This window comes from Acipenser ruthenus, chromosome 8 (genome assembly GCF_902713425.1).
Source record: "Acipenser ruthenus chromosome 8, fAciRut3.2 maternal haplotype, whole genome shotgun sequence".
Lineage (NCBI taxonomy): Eukaryota > Metazoa > Chordata > Actinopteri > Acipenseriformes > Acipenseridae > Acipenser > Acipenser ruthenus.
The window spans coordinates 36,487,312-36,506,049 of record NC_081196.1 but is presented as its reverse complement, the minus strand read 5'-3'; the positions used below and the strand labels follow the sequence as shown (position 1 = coordinate 36,506,049).

Below are 18,738 nucleotides of genomic sequence, written 5' to 3'. Positions count from 1 at the left end.
GAAAGCAGAATGGTTTTAAAATGTAAATCCACCATGTATTGTTTTAAGGGTCCTGTTGTTTTAAAAATCCACCAGAGGGGAGGAATTCAAGAGAGGGTGACCAATCAAATGCACCTCACTGCTTTCAAATCCCATTTCATGTATTTATAAAAATGCAGCAATGAGTGTTTATCGTTTCTGTAAGTGCTGGAAGCATAGACACACAGGGCAGATACAAGTAAATACATATAAAATAATGTGTGACAACCAAAAAGCCAAATAATCCAAATTTGTATGTATGCCTTTGTACTGTATATAAAAGTGACACGTCTTTTAAAAATGTCAACGATAATGCCTGTGTTACTGCTAGGCTGGTATCCAGAAAAGCATGCTGCTTGAATTCAATCTGCATAACAGGTCTACTTTTGAAACAGCTTAGCACAAATAGTGTGGCACAAATAAGACCACTGGCAAAAATATATGTTCTGGCACCATTAGAACTAAACCACAGTTGTGGCACTTTTTTAAGCATGGGCCCTATGGCTTAATGTGTTTTTATCTGAGTAAATGAAACCAGTTTCTCCATGGTGAGATGGTAATAAAAACATTTATGTCTGTTCAAAGATGTCAGCCTTGCAGATTGCTTTGTGCTCTACTGCCAATCACTTGGCTAAGAAGCAGCTGAATGGGCCCCCCTGACAACAGCTAATGGGACTGACAGAGATGAAAAGATAGAAAGCTATTTGTAAAGGTCTTGTAAAGGAGCTGTATTGTGATTATACAGAACGGTATTCTACTTTATTATTACTTTATTAAAAAATGCCTGAGTGAATGACTGACAGTCTATTGTTTTTCAATCAGCCTTTTCAAAGGCTGGCACCTGCTTGCCAGCTATGTTGTTCTGGTCAGTCAATTAGCATCGGGACTTGTGAAAATAAATACCAGAGACCGTGGAGTTTTACAACACAAGAAAATATGGAGTTAATGTTTTGGATCAGATGGCACGGAAGTATTCCGTGAAAGCTGGCTCTCGACGGTGGCCTTTTCAGGTGTTTTACAATGTATTGGACCTAGCAGCCATCAACTCCTGGGTACTTTACAAATGCATGGAGAAGAATTTACCAAGGAGAGAATATATTTTACAGTTAGCACAGGAACTTCGCAAGAAGCATTTGGAACAGAGGGAGACTGCCAAGCGTGTACCCACAGCTGAAGCTGGCAACCCCGCTGAGAGCCGCAAGAGACGCTAATGCCAGGTTGGCAAGTGCAGTAAAAAATAAAACTTCGGACAATTGTTCCCTGTGGAGAAGCGCATTATCTGTGTTGATTGTGAACAGCCTTAGACTCAAGGTAAAGGAATACCATTTTGTCAAAAAAAAGAAAAATAAATTAGACTTTTTTTTATAACTACTTGTGCTGTGCGCTTCTGTAAAATGTTTTCTCTTAGGTTTATTTATCTACGTTGTTCAGTTGCTTTTGCGTATCTGATAATAAACCGATTGCTGTTGAAACGTTAAATATGTATATTGTAAACCGATGTCTGTTCATATGTTTATTTACATTTTCTTGTTTTGATTTGTAAAATAAATGTTCCTGTGTGTGTGTGTATATATTTAATATGCGTCGGTTGTTCAGATGTTTATGTAACATACTCAATAAAAAAAAATAATAATAATTAAATCTGACTGTTTCTCCTTTCATTATACTATTTACAGTGTTTTGAATACAGCCTGCTGCAGGGCTTCTAGGTATGAGTATATCTCCGGTCCTTCTAGTGTTAAGACTGTCACTAGTGTTAAGACTGTAAAGCCAATAGGTTTTACTTTTCAGTACTGCACTTATGTATACCACCCATCCTACACCGATGTCTACAGTACGGTATATGCAAGAAAATTCTGCAGCCCCCTGCTGGCTCCTTTGCAAATCAACACAGAGAAGGAATTTTTTCTTACCTCTCAGTTCCTGCTGCAAATATGTCATTTGCACCCCTGTTGCTTTCCAAGAAAATACACAAAGCAGAAATATGTCTTTCACAAATCTGCTGGAGGGATGTTTTTCAACTGTAAACAGGCTTGCAGAATGTTTATCCAAGAATTGTAAAAGAAACAACGGAATGCTTAATTGGTTCTTTACATTCTTGCCCTATTTACCTTTATCTTCTACCTTTTTACCTCTGTAATCAACTATTTACCCAATGTCTACTGTGTACTGGTCTTTTTAAAATAACTTGCCTCATGCTAATGCATTCATGTGCTGTCATTAATCTTTATACATCTTGTTGTAATAGATGCAGGATGCATATTCTTTTTGCTGCTTGGTCTTTCTCTTTTGTTATTCACTCGGCACTTACCAGGGCCAGTGAATCTCAATAGTACAAAGAGGGATCTAAATAGAAAGTGAGTGGAATGATTAAATTAAGACTCCTCAAGTCTTTGACGTATCCATGCTTATTGCTGCTGGAGGGTTTTGTTTTAGTCATTATCATTAACTAGTGGTCAAACCTGCATGTTATGTTTTCAGGGTACAATTTAAATATTTTGATCATTTTCCTCTCTCTCTCTCTCTCTCTCTCTCTCTCTCTCTCTCTCTCTCTCTCTCTATATATATATATATATATATATATATATATATATATACATACATATATATAGCAGGATCAAGTGTTTCTTTTAAGAGGCATAGAGGATAACATGAAATCACTGCAGGTGTGCTTAGCCCTGGTGGGTTTTAATAAATAAGCAATGAATGACCTTTGGTCCAAAACCACACGCTCCAGTGAATATCAAGGCAAAGACTGACAGGAATTACATATTTATCATAAACTGCAGCACCCTGTGGCTTATTCTGTAACAGCATATATATTACTTTTGTATAAATCTGATATTTTATTCTTTGTAGACATTGTTCTGTCTGTCAGTTGCCAGTGAGCAATTGACCAGTGGCCTGCAATAAATGGTTGACATAAGAAGATACATGCATTAAGTTTTGCATTCTGCTCACTTGTACAATTTTTATTATTTTTGTAATAATCCACAATAATGTTTATTATTTTAAATAATACTGTATACCCAACTGTAATATAATACTTTGAGGGAATCCAGCCTTACAGTATACTTTACTTATTATAATTAGTTGGAAATGATTAATTGTGAATAATTAATATCTTCTGTGACACCAGGATCTTTAGTTTAGCAGTTAATAAACAAACAAACAAACTATATATATATTCTGTATATGTGTGTGTGTGTGTGTGTGTGTTTTTATAGTACTTTCCCTGAGTCTGTAGATAAAAAATTGTATTTATAGTTTTTGTTATGTTGTTTTGAATGTGTTGTAGTGTTGGAGAGCTGATAAAGGACACAACATTTTCAAGGTTAGGTGCAGCAAAGAGAGTAACCCTGCAGGGCACCCACTTCATTATCCTGCCGATAAGCGCAGCCTCCATATATATTACCTACTTTAAAGAAATGGCAAAACCCTCGGCAGTGACATCTCATTTTGTTGTGCTTTTAGAAGATACTGTGTAACAAGCTGGGTGCAGAAAGAGCAAAGGGATAAATCGCTTCGTGGTGATGAACCACTGCAATATCACCTCTTTCAGTCCCTGGTCTTCTTTGTGATGGAAAGATACTATATAGAGATTTTCAGTTTTATTGAGCTTCATCAGGCTCAAGTTGCTGGACTGACTGCACTGACACCACACTTTTTTGTTGATTTGAATGCTAGTACAGCTAGTAGTACCTATAGAATTGTTGCTTCAGTGACTTATGGTGGTGTAATGATACTGATACCATTTTAAATATTAACACATTTCTGAAATTCAAATTACATCATAAAACCGGTAACAAAAACATTTAAGTACAGTAAGTGCAAAAAATCTAATAAATGTAGTGCTGTATATACTGCTGTATATTTGGATTGGAATTAAACAATCAATAGCATAGTATTAGCTGCTAATGATTTGGGACGGACACAGTTTTATGTATTGTATGTAAAGGACTTTGTGACAAAAAAATTCTGAAGCCATTATCCATTCCCTTCCGTTCTGTATCAGGATAACAGCTTCTCGTGGCTCCACACAAAATGTGTTGATAAATTAAGGGTTTTCATACAACTGGCTTCAACACTGAAAACATTCAGCAGCTTGGCAGGATTTCATAAATGGGTGCTTTAAGTGAATTAACAAGCAACTGGAACATTCTGTTGCTAAAGCAGTTTCCTCCTTTTCTGTTTGTTAGGAGATGCAGTATAAAATACAATGGTCACAGGATGGAAATACAGTCAAACCTGCTCATGCGACCACCTGGTCTAAGCCACCAATTTAAATTCCTCCCAATGATATTTGTGCTTTTATTTAACTGTATTAAGCAACCATCTGTCTAACACGACCAGCGACCACAAGTCTCTTACCCAACAACGGACTCAAACCTGTATTAAGCGCCCTTACACAGGGCTATTGTTATAAGAAAAATATGGTTTTAAATGGTACGTCCTAAATTCAAAAGGAATACGGTAACCATTTTAGCTGTCTTTTATCCATAATCAATAAAACAACAGCACTCTATTGTAAAGGAAAAGAGAAAACGTGAGAAACAAAAGGTCCTCCCTAGATGACAGAATTAAAGTTATTAAACTTGTAAAGACAGTAAGTGCCAGAAAAAACTGCTGAAAAATTTGGCACTAGAAAGACACAGGTAGAGCATTTTTAAACGGAAAGAACTAGGGCTTGAAGCTTTAGGTTTTTATTTTTGTTCACGTGACCGTGTTTTGAGCCGATTCAATATCTTAATTAAACTGTTAATTACTAAACAAAGTTGCTTCTTTTTACCTTGATGTCCTGATTGACTTGCTGATTCTGTTTCACCTTCTTCATTATTCGAACACAAGAGCAAGCAATGACATTAATCACTCCCCCCAGATGATACTTTAACTTCTTTCTCGTACTTGCCTGGGAACTAGATAGCTTCCAATGTGTCCGTTTCGTGTTGTGTTGTTCTTTCCTGCTAATTTAACAGAATGTTCTCATAATTAGGATGTAGCGGCTTAAGACTTAAAAGCAAAATGTTAAAAGGAAAATAAACACTGAAAAATTCAAGCCATTCTTATAAGACTGTTAAAACAATGTGCGCGGTAATCCAAAAAGATCTTATGCTTATGCTGGTGTTGGTTTCAGGATGCAGTGAATCAACACATACCTGAAAGGCAGACACAGGCACTGAAATTTGCAAAGGATTTAAAACCTGAGACAGGCAAGCATTCATTACTTTCACAAAATAATTTATTTTGTAAATGCATTATCTAAATGAATGTTATTAAATTACATACTTCCTTTTGTTCATATTACATCTTCTGGCTTTTACAGTGTATGTAAGACATACATAACTACAGGAAAGCATGTCAGAGACAAATTGAACATTCATAAGTTATGGGCCCTCTTTTAAGAGACCACCTGTGTTAAGAGGCCACTATTAGACTGTCCCTTGAGTGGTCTCTTAATACAGGTTTGAATGTACAATCAAATATCATTAACTGTGAAGGTATTGATCAAAATGAAAGAAATGTCTTAGTGTGGAAGGTAAAGAGAAAAGAGTAATTTTTACTATAAAAGGTAATGACTTGACATACTGTACATCTGTAAACCGAATTAGAATGGCAGTGTCATCTGGCCATAGTAACACATTTATGTGTTGTTTCCATGGGACTGACTAAAAAAACATTCTGGTTTCAAATGATCCGGTTCCAAATAGTCCGGTTCGACTAAGTGGCTGACCAGCGTTTCCACGCTACAATTTGAAATCTGTATATGCGTGTGAAGTCCTTTTGAATTGTTTTAAGTGAAAAACAGTAGGCTACTTATCTCAATATCGGTCTCATACAATAGTCATCACTGTAACTTTATAGCCATGGATGTTTTAGAGATTATTATTACGTTTTTTTTCAGCTTTTTGTTTTTGTTTATTCAAACCAATTTTTGTGTTTTACAAATGAGTGCAAGGAGGAGAAGGACAAGAGAGATATTAATAAGAAGGTTACGACAGATAGGAATCAAGAGACAGAGATATAAAGTATGTTGTGCTGGTGTAATTGTTTTTTTAAACCACCTTGTTGGGCAGTTACAGTATTTGTAAAGTTGTACAGTTATAGTTGCAAATTACTTAAACTCGTTACCATTGGCTGTTTTCTAGAGGCACACTTATATAAGAAATGCAGGAGTATACTATAAAAATCACACCTTAAAACTTTTAAATAATTATTCCCTGTCAACACTTGCCTGCAGTTGCCTTAATCGGCTCACACATTGGCTTGCAGACCATATTTTAGTGTGCTTATATATATATATATATATATATATATATATATATATATATATATACAGTACTGTGCAAAAGTTTTAGGCAGGTGTGAAAAAATGCTGTAAAGTAAGAATGCTTTCAAAAATAGACATGTTAATAGTTTATATTTATCAATTAACAAAATGCAAAGTGAGTGAACAGAAGAAAAATCTACATCAAATCAATATTTGGTGTGACCACCCTTTGCCTTCAAAACAGCATCAATTCTTCTAGGTACACTTGCACACAGTTTTTGAAGGAACTCGGCAGGTAGGTTGGCCCAAACATCTTGGAGAACTAACCACAGTTCTTCTGTGGATTTAGGCAGCCTCAGTTGCTTCTCTCTCTTCATGTAATCCCAGACAGACTCGATGATGTTGAGATCAGGGCTCTGTGGGGGCCATACCATCACTTCCAGGACTCCTTCTTGTTCTTTACGCTGAAGATAGTTCTTAATGACTTTCGCTGTATGTTTGGGGTCGTTGTCATGCTGCAGAATAAATTTGGGGCCAATCAGATGCCTCCCTGATGGTATTGCATGATGGATAAGTATCTGCCTGTACTTCTCAGCATTGAGGAGACCATTAATTCTGACCAAATCCCCAACTCCATTTGCAGAAATGCAGCCCCAAACTTGCAAGGAACCTCCACCATGCTTCACTGTTGCCTGTAGACACTCATTCGTGTACCGCTCTCCAGCCCTTTGGCGAACAAACTGCCTTCTGCTACAGCCAAATATTTCAAATTTTGACTCATCAGTCCAGAGCACCTGCTGCCATTGTTCTGCACCCCAGTTCCTGTGTTTTCGTGCATAGTTGAAATACAGGACCATTCTGGAAGAAAACCTGATGGAGTCTGCAAAAGACCTGAGACTGGGACGGAGATTTGTCTTCCAACAAGACAATGATCCAAAACATAAAGCAAAATCTACAATGGAATGGTTCACAAATAAACATATCCAGGTGTTAGAATGGCCAAGTCAAAGTCCAGACCTGAATCCAATCGAGAATCTGTGGAAAGAACTGAAAACTGCTGTTCACAAATGCTCTCCATCCAACCTCACTGAGCTCGAGCTGTTTTGCAAGGAGGAATGGGCAAAAATTTCAGTCTCTCGATGTGCAAAACTGATAGAGACATACCCCAAGCGACTTACAGCTGTAATTGCAGCAAAAGGTGGCGCTACAAAGTATTAACTTAAGGGGGCTGAATAATTTTGCACACCCAATTTTTCAGTTTTTTATTTGTTAAAAAAGTTTGAAATATCCAATAAATTTCGTTCCACTTCATGATTGTGTCCCACTTGTTGTTGATTCTTCACAAAAAATTACAGTTTCATATCTTTATGTTTGAAGCCTGAAATGTGGCAAAAGGTCGCAAAGTTCAAGGGGGCCGAATACTTTCGCAAGGCACTGTATATAGTTATGGAGTTGGCTTAACTGCAAGGTGTTTTTTTTTTTTTTTTTTTTTTTTTAAACCGCTACAGCTCATGTCAGTTTCTTTATAATGACACAGCAACTTCAGAAACGCCTTCTTAAAACAAGATGATTTCATTCTGGATCCAAATAGTACAACATATGGAACTGGACGCAAATAAACCAGTTTAAAATAACAGTTTCAAAGCATATGGGTTCAGCTATGTGGAAACCAAACTGGACAATTTGAGACCCGAACTATATTCAAGGTTTTAGGTTTCAGGTTTTTTTGACCGTGGAAACATAGATTCAATTCAATTCAATTCAAACCTTTATTTAACCAGGTAAAGACACTGAGAACAAGTTCTCATTTAAAATGCCAACCTGGCCAAGAGGCAACATAAATACAACAAACAACAATACATAGACAGTTAGAGACATTACAGCAATACAAAATCAAATAAAAAAAAATGCTATTAAGTAGTGCTAGGCATGCTCTGAATGCACTGTTTTCCCATCTCTTATCTATCATGCTTATGAAGACCTGCCAATGATACTAGTGTAATATAAGTTACACAGTAATCATATGCCACAGTAAACTTAGTAATGTGGTTTTAAGCTGTAATTCGCACCATGTGAATTAATACAATTCATACCAATCTGTAATGACACAATCATTTTAACCAACAGAGTAGTCACACAAATGAGTTTAGCATAATGACTGCTATTACTCACATCTTAAACAGTTAATAGACATAACATTCTGACATTCAACTTAATAAACCGTGAAAGCAGTTTCTCAGGAACTGAACCTGTTTCTCCTGTAAATTTCTGTTTCACAATGCAAAAGATTCTAACACCAAGACACACGCAATGAACCTTTAACCTCTACTACCACAGTTATTCTTTTTTAGTGTGTGCCATTGTGAACAGGTGGCTGAGTGGATAAATGATGCAGGGCGTGAATAAAACATACAGATATGTTTTTCATCCAGTTTGGAAAAGATTTTATTGTTGTCCTATTTTATATCCAGGTCTAGTGACCAAACAATAATCCCCTGGCAATACACAACAATGTGTAGTGCACGGGATAAATAACAACAGGGTTGCAGTCCCAAATAATAAACACAATATATATCCGCCCCACAATATACCAACACGGTTACCAGTCCTGGGTGCGTGCAGTAGTGCTCATGGTGGGTGATACAGGTTTATAACGGTGACAGTAGTGCAGTGCTGTTCCGGCTTTTGTGTTGGCCCTTAGCGACGGCTCTGGAACGTGTTAGCCGTCTAATAATCACAAACAAGACAATTATAGACAAACAAACAAAACACTCACGATGCGTATAATTCACAGGGTCTCTCACGGTCCTTTCAGGTTGCGAAACACGAACCAAACTGAAGGAACAGATTGCGATTCTTCACCCCCTTTTATGCCATCACACATGTCCCCTTGGTAAACGAGTGCAACCGCCTCTCCAATCTGCAGCTGCCACATCGTTTCCCTTCCGGGTCAATGCGTTAATGCAACAGAGTCCCGCTCCCTTTCTAGCTGTCCGACTTCCCTTGAACCCTGGGAAAGAACTGTCAGGTCAGCCCGTCCAGTAAACTCTGTTCTCGCTGCTTACCGCCCTCACAGGTCGGGAGGGAGATTTACAACCAAGAATCATTGTATTTCTGTCACAGCCATGGTAAAGGTTATAACAACTGTGCTTATTGAAATGCACAGAGAACAGTGTGAGCAAACTGGGAGTATTCAGTTCTACTCACAGGATGGACTATCTTTACAACGATTTTCATTTAAAGAAACAAACCTATGGGATAGGGATGTGAAAAGATAAAACAAAATATAAATAAAAGTTTCACACAGTCTTATTTTTTCATGCAGTACACGTCTGTTTTTTTCATTGTGTAACATTTACCCCAGCTTTTATACCTAAACCTTCTTTCAGGGAGAGCGGGCAAAAAGTCAGGATGTTCTCCAGAACCGCAGTAATTACGTTTATATCCAGGTGTAGCTGACTACGCCAATTTAAGCACACTTCAAAATCTACACTAGCTGTGTCATTTCAACCTGTTATAATTTGTCTATTCAGGTGACATTTTTTGTGTGAAAAGTCAGTTTAATTGTCTGAATTTTCTCTTTTGCCACATTTAGATGTCACTTCTCACCTCTGCAACATTCCAATAAATGTCATTATGAATGTACGAACATGATGTTAGAATTTACAAATTAATTATGTTACTGGCACAGTAGCTTTCCTACAAATGGAACTCATCTGTCTTGTGTTTCTTTTTTGTTATTAAAAAATGATGCAAAACTGAAGTGAATATTAAAAAGACTGCCATTAAGATTACATGTCTAGTGACTCTATTGGTTTGCAAATATATTAGGGAAAGACTAATTTTAGCGAGAGAAAAAAGGAGCTAAAAGCTAAGCTTCTAAAGCAAAACCCTTTTACCATCTTCCCTAAATTAGATGCTCTATTGAACTTGAAGTATTGAATCAAAGAAATGTGCATGTTCTGAACACATCTTCTTTAGATGTTTCTTCTTTAGAAGTTGTATGCAGTGTTTTCTGTTCTCAGTTGTATCTTTCTTTTATAAGTAAAGTGATTACTAATCTAATTTCTGATTAACTAGGAGGGAGAGGCTCCTTTTATGTGTTTAAAAAAAATATAATTTAACTTGAACAGAAAGATGCTTATTAGGATTTGTATTGACTCGATTAACAATTAAAGTAACAATTAAAAGTGACAGAGTAAGAAATAAATTTCTCAAATGCACCTGGACAAAGTGACTGCTGTGCCAGTATGCCAGCTGCATAAGGAACCAAGTTTTATTCCAAACTGAACAAAAGGTTGACTACACACCTGTTTTGTTAAAGATTTTCTTTAAACAATATAATTCTGATTTGAGGATAATAACATCTGGAAGGTAAGAGCCCAACACAGTTAAAGGCACGTTTTATATCCTCTGAATTTGCAGAATATTTTTCATTATCTTTTTGTTGTCCCATTATAAGGATAATTAATCTATTACTGTTTCTGCACTCATTGATGTTTGGCATGTTTAATAAAAACGCTGTGTAACGGGAGATCTGGACTGACTATCTGACACATGCGTGGGACTGCAGGTAGAGGGCAGCAGTCTCATAGGATCATGGCGATGACACGGAGAGGTGGGGAAGAGGGTGTGTGTGCTTTCCCTCTCTGAGTGGCTGAGAGGCAGGCCTTGGGAGACTGCTCGGCCCATAAGAACCGGCTTGGTTGTGCACTCGGGTGGCCGTGTTCAGGGATATACAGTGACGCTGGTAGAAGAGGCCAGAGTGAAACAAGGATCAGGCGAGCCAGGCTGAGGGGGACAGCCTTCCTTAAAAACTGATTTTCTGATTTCTTAGCAGACGCCCTTATCCAGGGCGACTTACAATCGTAAGCAAAAACAAAAACTTTTTCTTTCGCCTTCTGTTTTCATTATTATTTTCGAGCACTTGTAGGTGCATGGAACGGTATACCTGTATTGGTAACCCCGTGGTCCTGTTTTACTGTCAGCAGTATACAGGCCACGGACAACAGCGCCCTCTGCGGGCTAAAATAAATAAAAAGAAAATAAATAAATCTGGACACTTGTGCGGTGTTTGCAAAAAAAATCTTCTGTCTCCCGTGTCAGTAAATACCCCCACCCTTCCACACGCTGGTATATTTGATCTTTTGGGAAGTCTCTGATTAAAATGTTTTGTCTTTAATGATGCAAGTCTGGACTGCCTTCTTTTTTTTCTCACATCCTAATAGCCTGTGTCTAACTAACTGGGTCCACATGGTAAAATGATATTTAGTCACTTATTTTAGTGCCTGTGACTGGAGCTTCCTGAATTTCTGAAGTTTAGAAGAAATTGGTGGTACACTGATCTAGAGTATTGTCTGTAAAGTGTTAGCTTTAAAAAGGTTAACATCTTGTTTAGATAAAATGCATAACAGAGCTGTGTTTAGGGTCTTCATTCAAAAAATGGTAGTCCTTATATATTGGGTCAGTCTGTCTGTCCATCTTTCTGTTACAGTCTATATAGTGATAACTCACTAAACTTGTACCATAAACTCCAATCCACCTATAGACATTTTTGCTATAATACAATATATTTTGAGGTACTATGTGATTATTTGAGGTACTGTGCAAATATTAGGTTATCATGAGGAGTTTCTGTACAGTGCGTCCTCTGGTTTTCTAATAAATCTGTTACAGGTCTGGAGCAAAATCTACAGTAAACCGTGTGCAAGGTGGTCACTTCAGACTAAGGCAAATTGCTTAGACAGCTTGAACAATCTCAACCCCTGCAATCTCACTTCTGCACTTCTTTATGCAATTAAAGTCTTTACTTAGATAGATTGATGCTGCTATCAGTGGTATCAACTATAGTAATTTACTTATTACACAGCTATTTCCTTGACCAAAGACAATTTTAGAAGAGACTGGTAAAGAACAACAGGTTTAATCTATATCTTATTCAGAACCTTTGAATCCATGTGAGACTGTGCCTCTTGCCAAAAAAAAAGAACTTTGTTAAGAGCTGCACAGTTTAATGTTTGCATGAAGTGATGGCACAATGAAAAACCTACTACATGTAAATGTCTCAAATACAGGATAAGATCATCAGCCATGATACAATACATGAGTGTTGGTGCTCACTTAAGTCTGCCAATGTACTGCTGTTTCAGATTGAGAAAACACACTTAAGTGAGTTTCCTGATTTTAGTATCTTAATTGTATTACATGTTTTTACAGTGTATATGTGACATATATATATTTTTACTCTCTATTCTTAACTGTTAAAACTACCCCACTAATTAATACTATGCTCTTTTTTTTCAGTGGTTCTTCAGGTATGCAGCCTCGTCCTGTATCCTATCAAATTTATTGAGTCCGTCAGCTTGAGAATATACCATGAGTTCAACTGGGGCTATGGGCTAGCCTGGGGAGCTACCATTTTCTCCTTCGGGGGTGCAATCCTCTACTGTTTGAATCCCAAGAACTATGAAGACTACTACTAGCACTGACCGTCCTAACAGTGTCAGCTACAGGGTGATCTAATGTACAACCTTATTTTTCTAACACACGGATCAGTAGGAAGAGAGGAAACTCCTTAGTCATGTTTTTCAGCATTTGGCTGCAAAAAATAAAACTTCTAACAAAGACAACATGGGTGGGGAAAAAACAACTAAAAACTATTGATGTTTTTCTAGGGATTCACTGACCAAACTACTGAACTGACCAAATCTGACACTTTTAAAGATGCTGACAATAAACTAATATGTGGAGAAACAAAAGAGAGTGTACAATGGAAATGTGCTTGCTGTCCTAACTAAATATTATAAGTATTATAAAAGCAGTAATATAAGTATTATAAAAGTTTCTGCCACAGGGTTGGTGACCAAGAAAAAAGAGGCTGATTCAAACACAGAAGCAAACTCGTTGTGAGTGACTACAAAACAAAACAACAAAGTAAACAGAACAGAATTAAGGATGTAATTGTATCAACTAATATTCTTTTGAGGACCTTCCAGTACAGGTCTTCAGAAACGTCTGATTTTCCATATATTTTCACCAGTAGATGTACTATCAGCATTAGGAAGTTCGTGGGCAAAGACAGAAAGGGAAAGACATGTGATTCCAATTAAGAAGCATGTGATTGTGCCTCAGCTCTCCAGTGTTCCAAACTGTTTCTCTATACAGCAGGACTCCAGTAGCCCCTGAGCCACCAAAGGGGAAGATCACAGTTGACTTGGACTTGAAGAAAATACCTGCTCAATGCATACCCAGAGGATTATGTGGTTTGCATGCAGCAGACAACTTTTGGAGACGACTTGCAGTCCAAAAATATTGTGAGGGCCAAAACTTGCTGTTACATATGTTCTGCGATCAGGCTTTGCAGCTGGGGATTCATTTGATTAAAACCACATAATTTATTAGTGATCCTACAAAATCAAGAGGACCATAAACTTTTTTTTTTATGAAAAACCTGCAGAAAATAAAAATCAATTTTTTTAGGCCACTAGTCTATTTCAAGAAGAGTAGACCAAGGTTGCTAAAATCCTTCTGTTGCTATTTTTCTCCATTTCAGGACCACAGGTCTTGCAGTTCAAATCGATATCAATCCACAGGATTAGCTAAGCTCCTTCTTAAAAGAGAAATGATCACAGTCACAGAGCTTGGATGAACAGATAATTACAAAAGAAAGTGTACAGGTCAACATCCAAGAGAATATACCATATGTGTCTAATAAACACACTGCGTTGAAGACATGAGCCAGCATAAAGTAATGACTTGGTATTGTGTATGTTTGCAAAGAGTATTTGTATTACTACCCCAGCAAAGGTTTAAGCATGTTTTAATCATGTTTACGGCTTATCAGTTTTTAACTAGATCTAGCAGTTATGTGTCTTCAGCAGTTCAGTGTTTCATACTTCTTTATCTTAAGGAGAGTGGTCAGTTATTTCTGTTTTTCTTTAATTCAAGGACTCAGAAACATTGTTGTTGTTCACATAAGGGGGCACATTTCAGAGGCTATCAATCTGCGACCACAAAAGTGTGACAATTCCCTGTGACAACTCGCAAACTGAAAAAAAAGCAACACATTGATTTTCTTTGATATTATTCTTGGCTTGGGCCTTACCAATACAGGACACCTGTGAATTATTTGAGGAATCTAAAGCGCTCATCTGTCTCTTCAAATAACACAATATGTACTTGTCATACAATTGTATTACTCTATAAATAATATATACACGGGGGGCAGCTATCAGCATTTTTAAAGATACAACTATAATTATATTTACTGCAGAAACAAGAAACTATGAAACTAGCATTCCAGCTTAAGCGGTCTTAACCTATAGTGAAGCTTTACTGGATTAAATTAATGAATGTGATAACCAAGACTTATTGAAGTTTGATAGATTGTATTTTTTTGCAAGCACCTGCTTTTCAGCATTTGGAATTACAGCAAAATAACTGATTATCATTACACAATAGGTCTCAACAAATGAAATATATTTTGGAAAAGACCTAATCTACACTTTTGGAAAGAGTGCCTGCTTGCAGTTTCTTCAATATTTCTGATACGACTATATTAACATTGCAGTTGAATTTGAAAATACATGTAATACACCACACCATTAGCACAAAATACATGTAATTAAGCTTTCAGTGTTATGGTATCAAAACTAAACCTTTCTGTTAACGTCCCTATTTCTATTGCCCTTTCATTTTCCTATATCGTACGAATGTACCGTACCTGTCACTCCTTGTTATGAAAAAGATGATGCAACATATGCATATGTGTTACGGTGGGCGAATCTCTCACTATTCCAATACCACCTCCAGATACTACTACCTACCTATATATATATATATATATATATATATATATATATATATATATATATATATATATATATATATATATAGTAACATGGCCACACTCACTGAGGTTCGTTTGCCCCTTTAAAAACCATATACCCGACACAAAACTTAGTTTTTAGTGCTTACGCGCACATTTAATAATACAAAATAAACAAAAAAATAAACACCTAGCTCCTTTGGAGGGCTAGCTACACATTTGCAGGTTTCCTGGCTAGCTCAAAGGACAGCTAAGCCGTTTACCCGACAAATAACAAAAACATATAGTTTTAAACAGAAATATGAAACAGTACACACAGTTCCTGCTTGCTTACTCTTACAACACAGAGTCAGGCACTTCACACAGCAGTTGCCCAGAAGAGAGAAACTGCTTTCCTTAAATACTCTGCACCTGGCTCTAATTTACAATAATAGCCAGGTGCAGGTGATAATTAACAATTAATTAAATTAACAAATTACATTACACACACATTTGCACGTATGTTTGCCAGGGAGGATTTTAACCCCCTCCCTGCTGTTACTATATATATATATATATATATATATATATATATATATATATATATATATATATATATAATCATTATGGATTAGCATGTAACTATAAATTGTCAAATAAGCAACGAGTAGACCACAACATAAGGTCTAACTGTATAGCTAGCAATGTAATTTATTCAGACTTTGTCTGTATTTTTGTAAAGAATCGTGCACACTAACCTGTCTCTGTGTCCTCTACATTGCCTCAAACTGTGCCTAGATATTGGATTTATCTTCTAAGAATCAAATGTATTTCCATATACTGGTTGGTGTTCATTTTGTATATTATTGTTGTCCTTTCTGTTGCATTGTCTTAGAGAGAAAAACGCAATTTTCATTTGTTTTAAACAAATATGTACTTTGTTTTAGGTGAGCTACACAAAAATTGACATTGTTCTTTTGATTTAAAAAAAGGTGTATTTAATGTATACAGAAATGGGGTCCAAGACACATTACAAATGAAGAAGCAACTATTCAAAAGTAGTAAAACTAATAATAATAATAATAGTAATCATTTTGAGGAGAGTGACTGCCATACTGTGAACTGTTTGTGTACTGGGAAGCTCATACATATTGGCAAGTTATCACTACAACCTACAAGATTAATTTATAAAACATTTCACTCTATCATATGTTTGGAAGTTTCTTAATGTACCGTACCGGTCTATATGGAAAAAACATAATTGGGATTATTATGTGCCAAAATTATATCTCTGAAATATACTTTATAATATATATATATATATATATATATATATATATATATATATATATATATATATATATATATTTGGTATAATTTTGATATATTTTAAATATATTCCAAACAACAACAACATGCCTATATGTAAAATATGTTTGAATAATATTGTATAAATAGAGGGATATGTTTTAATTTTGCCTGACCAACTGCATTTTCAAGTGGTAGGATGACAGTCCTGATAGAGTCCTGCGCGGGTCTGATTTTTACGAACCCGCAAGCCGCTGCAACACCGTCTTCTTACCCGCGATCCGAACCGCTTTTATAAGACCTGCAACCCAACCTGAACTTGCAAGTGTTTGTCCTTTACCTACTGCCTGCGTCGACTGACTCTCACACTCTCACATTCACACACAGATATTGCTACCATTCTCTACAGATTGAGTTTATACAACAGGCTATACAGCGTGGTAGCTTTCTCTGGTGGTCTGGATATATTTTAACATTGTAACATTAACTGTCTCTACTATAAAACTATGTTTCACCTTGTTCACAAACATTTTTAATATCACCAAGCAGTCGTGATAAAAGGATCTTGCAACGTATCAAACAAGCGAGAACACTGCTTAGTCAGCTGACTCTTCCTTAATTGCCTCCTGCGTTAGTGCTGGAAATACTGGTACATTTACCATCTAATATGTTATTTGGGCAGAAAACATTTTGGTGATTCAAATTCAGACACGGAAATTAAATTTTTTTGACCCACACCCGAACCGCAAACCGTGAAAAAGTTCACATTCCGACCCGAACCCGACGCGCTTTTGCGGGACACCCGAGGGTACCCGACCCGATGCAGGACTCATTCTTATCAGCGGTCATTTCCGGAAGAAGCAATGCATCTCCATGATTTAGTGTACTTTAGTGTCATTTTCATGGTCTGTGTGCTTCTGTTAGTTCTGTGTACTCTTTGTATGCCTTACACCTAAGGGTTTATCTAAGCCTGCAGTATACAGGGTAAAGGGATGTGTATGTTCACCATAACGTGCAACCAGCTGCCATGGCCCCCTGTACATTACGTAAGACCTGAGGTTAAACCATCATGGTCACAAATTGGTTGAGTTTGTCCAAGTTGTATAAGCATAGAGGAACTGTAAACAGTACCTATTGAGTTATATTGAAAGATTCCAGGATGAAGCATGGCACTTAAAACAGGCAACTTGACAGCTCTGGCTTTTTAACCTACTTCAGTGACCCTGTTATAAAGAGCCAGTGATGATGAGCTTTACCATGATGACTAGATTACTGTAACTTATTCCCTGAAGGGACTATTTACTCTTGCCTTGACTCATGTTCCAGAGAGTCCCAAAAAATTGTTTGCAAGGAAACATGGACTAATACTTATAAGAGATTTTATATATATATATATATATATATATATATATATATATATATATATATATATATATATATATATATCGTTGTTTTGTAGGCAAGGCTGCCAATATTTATGAGCACCGCAGTATGTTTTCTGTAGCTATATGGGGTTTAAAATTTAATATAAATAATTACAGAAGTAATTTTTTCAGTTTTCACAGCACCTAAGAGAGCCTAGGCTTTCTATATTTGTATACATCGACCATGCCAGCTGGGAAACTGACAACTAATTGTGCTGTATGCACCTGTCAGACATCAAATACAGTGTGAAATTGAAATTAGGCAATTATCTGTGGGACAATTAAAATGGGATAAAAGAACAATTACCCTTTTCTAATTCCTTGTATAAACACATACCCAATTCCCTTTATAGGGTTTTATGGAGAGTACCACTGAAATGCACTGTGTCAATTGCTTCAACTGTTAATGTGAGTTGTTTTACAGTACAGTACATTATATCTGATATATTTGGACACAACTAACATAATAAACATTTAAAAAAAAGCATTGTGGTGTTTTGCATAGGGATCTACTGGGCAGTAACTATGACTGACAATATCTTTTAAAAGTATAGGGGTTAAGCATATTAACATTGCAACACGGTTTGCTAAATGTTTAGAAAATATATTTATGGCTCTAGATATTAATAACATTGTTAGCAAAGTATATACAGTACTGTGCAAAAGTTTTAGGCAGGTGTGAAAAAATGCTGTAAAGTAAGAATGTTTTCAAAAATAGACATGTTAATAGATTATATTTATCAATTAACTAAATGCAAAGTGAGTGAACAGAAGAAAAATCTAAATCAAATCCATATTTGGTGTGACCACCCTTTGCCTTCAAAACAGCATCAATTCTTCTAGGTACACTTGCACAAAGTCAGGAATTTTGTAGGCATATAGTCAGGTGTATGATTAAACAATTATACCAAACA

The 18,738-nt window shown here is 36.4% G+C and overlaps 1 protein-coding gene across 1 annotated transcript in view; it reads left to right on the top strand.

Annotated features, from left to right (window-relative positions):
• tmem47 (transmembrane protein 47) overlaps positions 1-18,324 on the top strand; it is a 46,275-nt gene extending 27,951 nt beyond the window's left edge. The window contains exon 3 of the mRNA XM_034012388.3: positions 12,590-18,324. Coding sequence (XP_033868279.1) covers positions 12,590-12,768 — 179 coding nt within the window. The 3' untranslated portion in view covers positions 12,769-18,324. The remainder of the gene's footprint in view (positions 1-12,589) is intronic.
• The last annotated feature ends 414 nt before the right edge of the window (positions 18,325-18,738 follow it).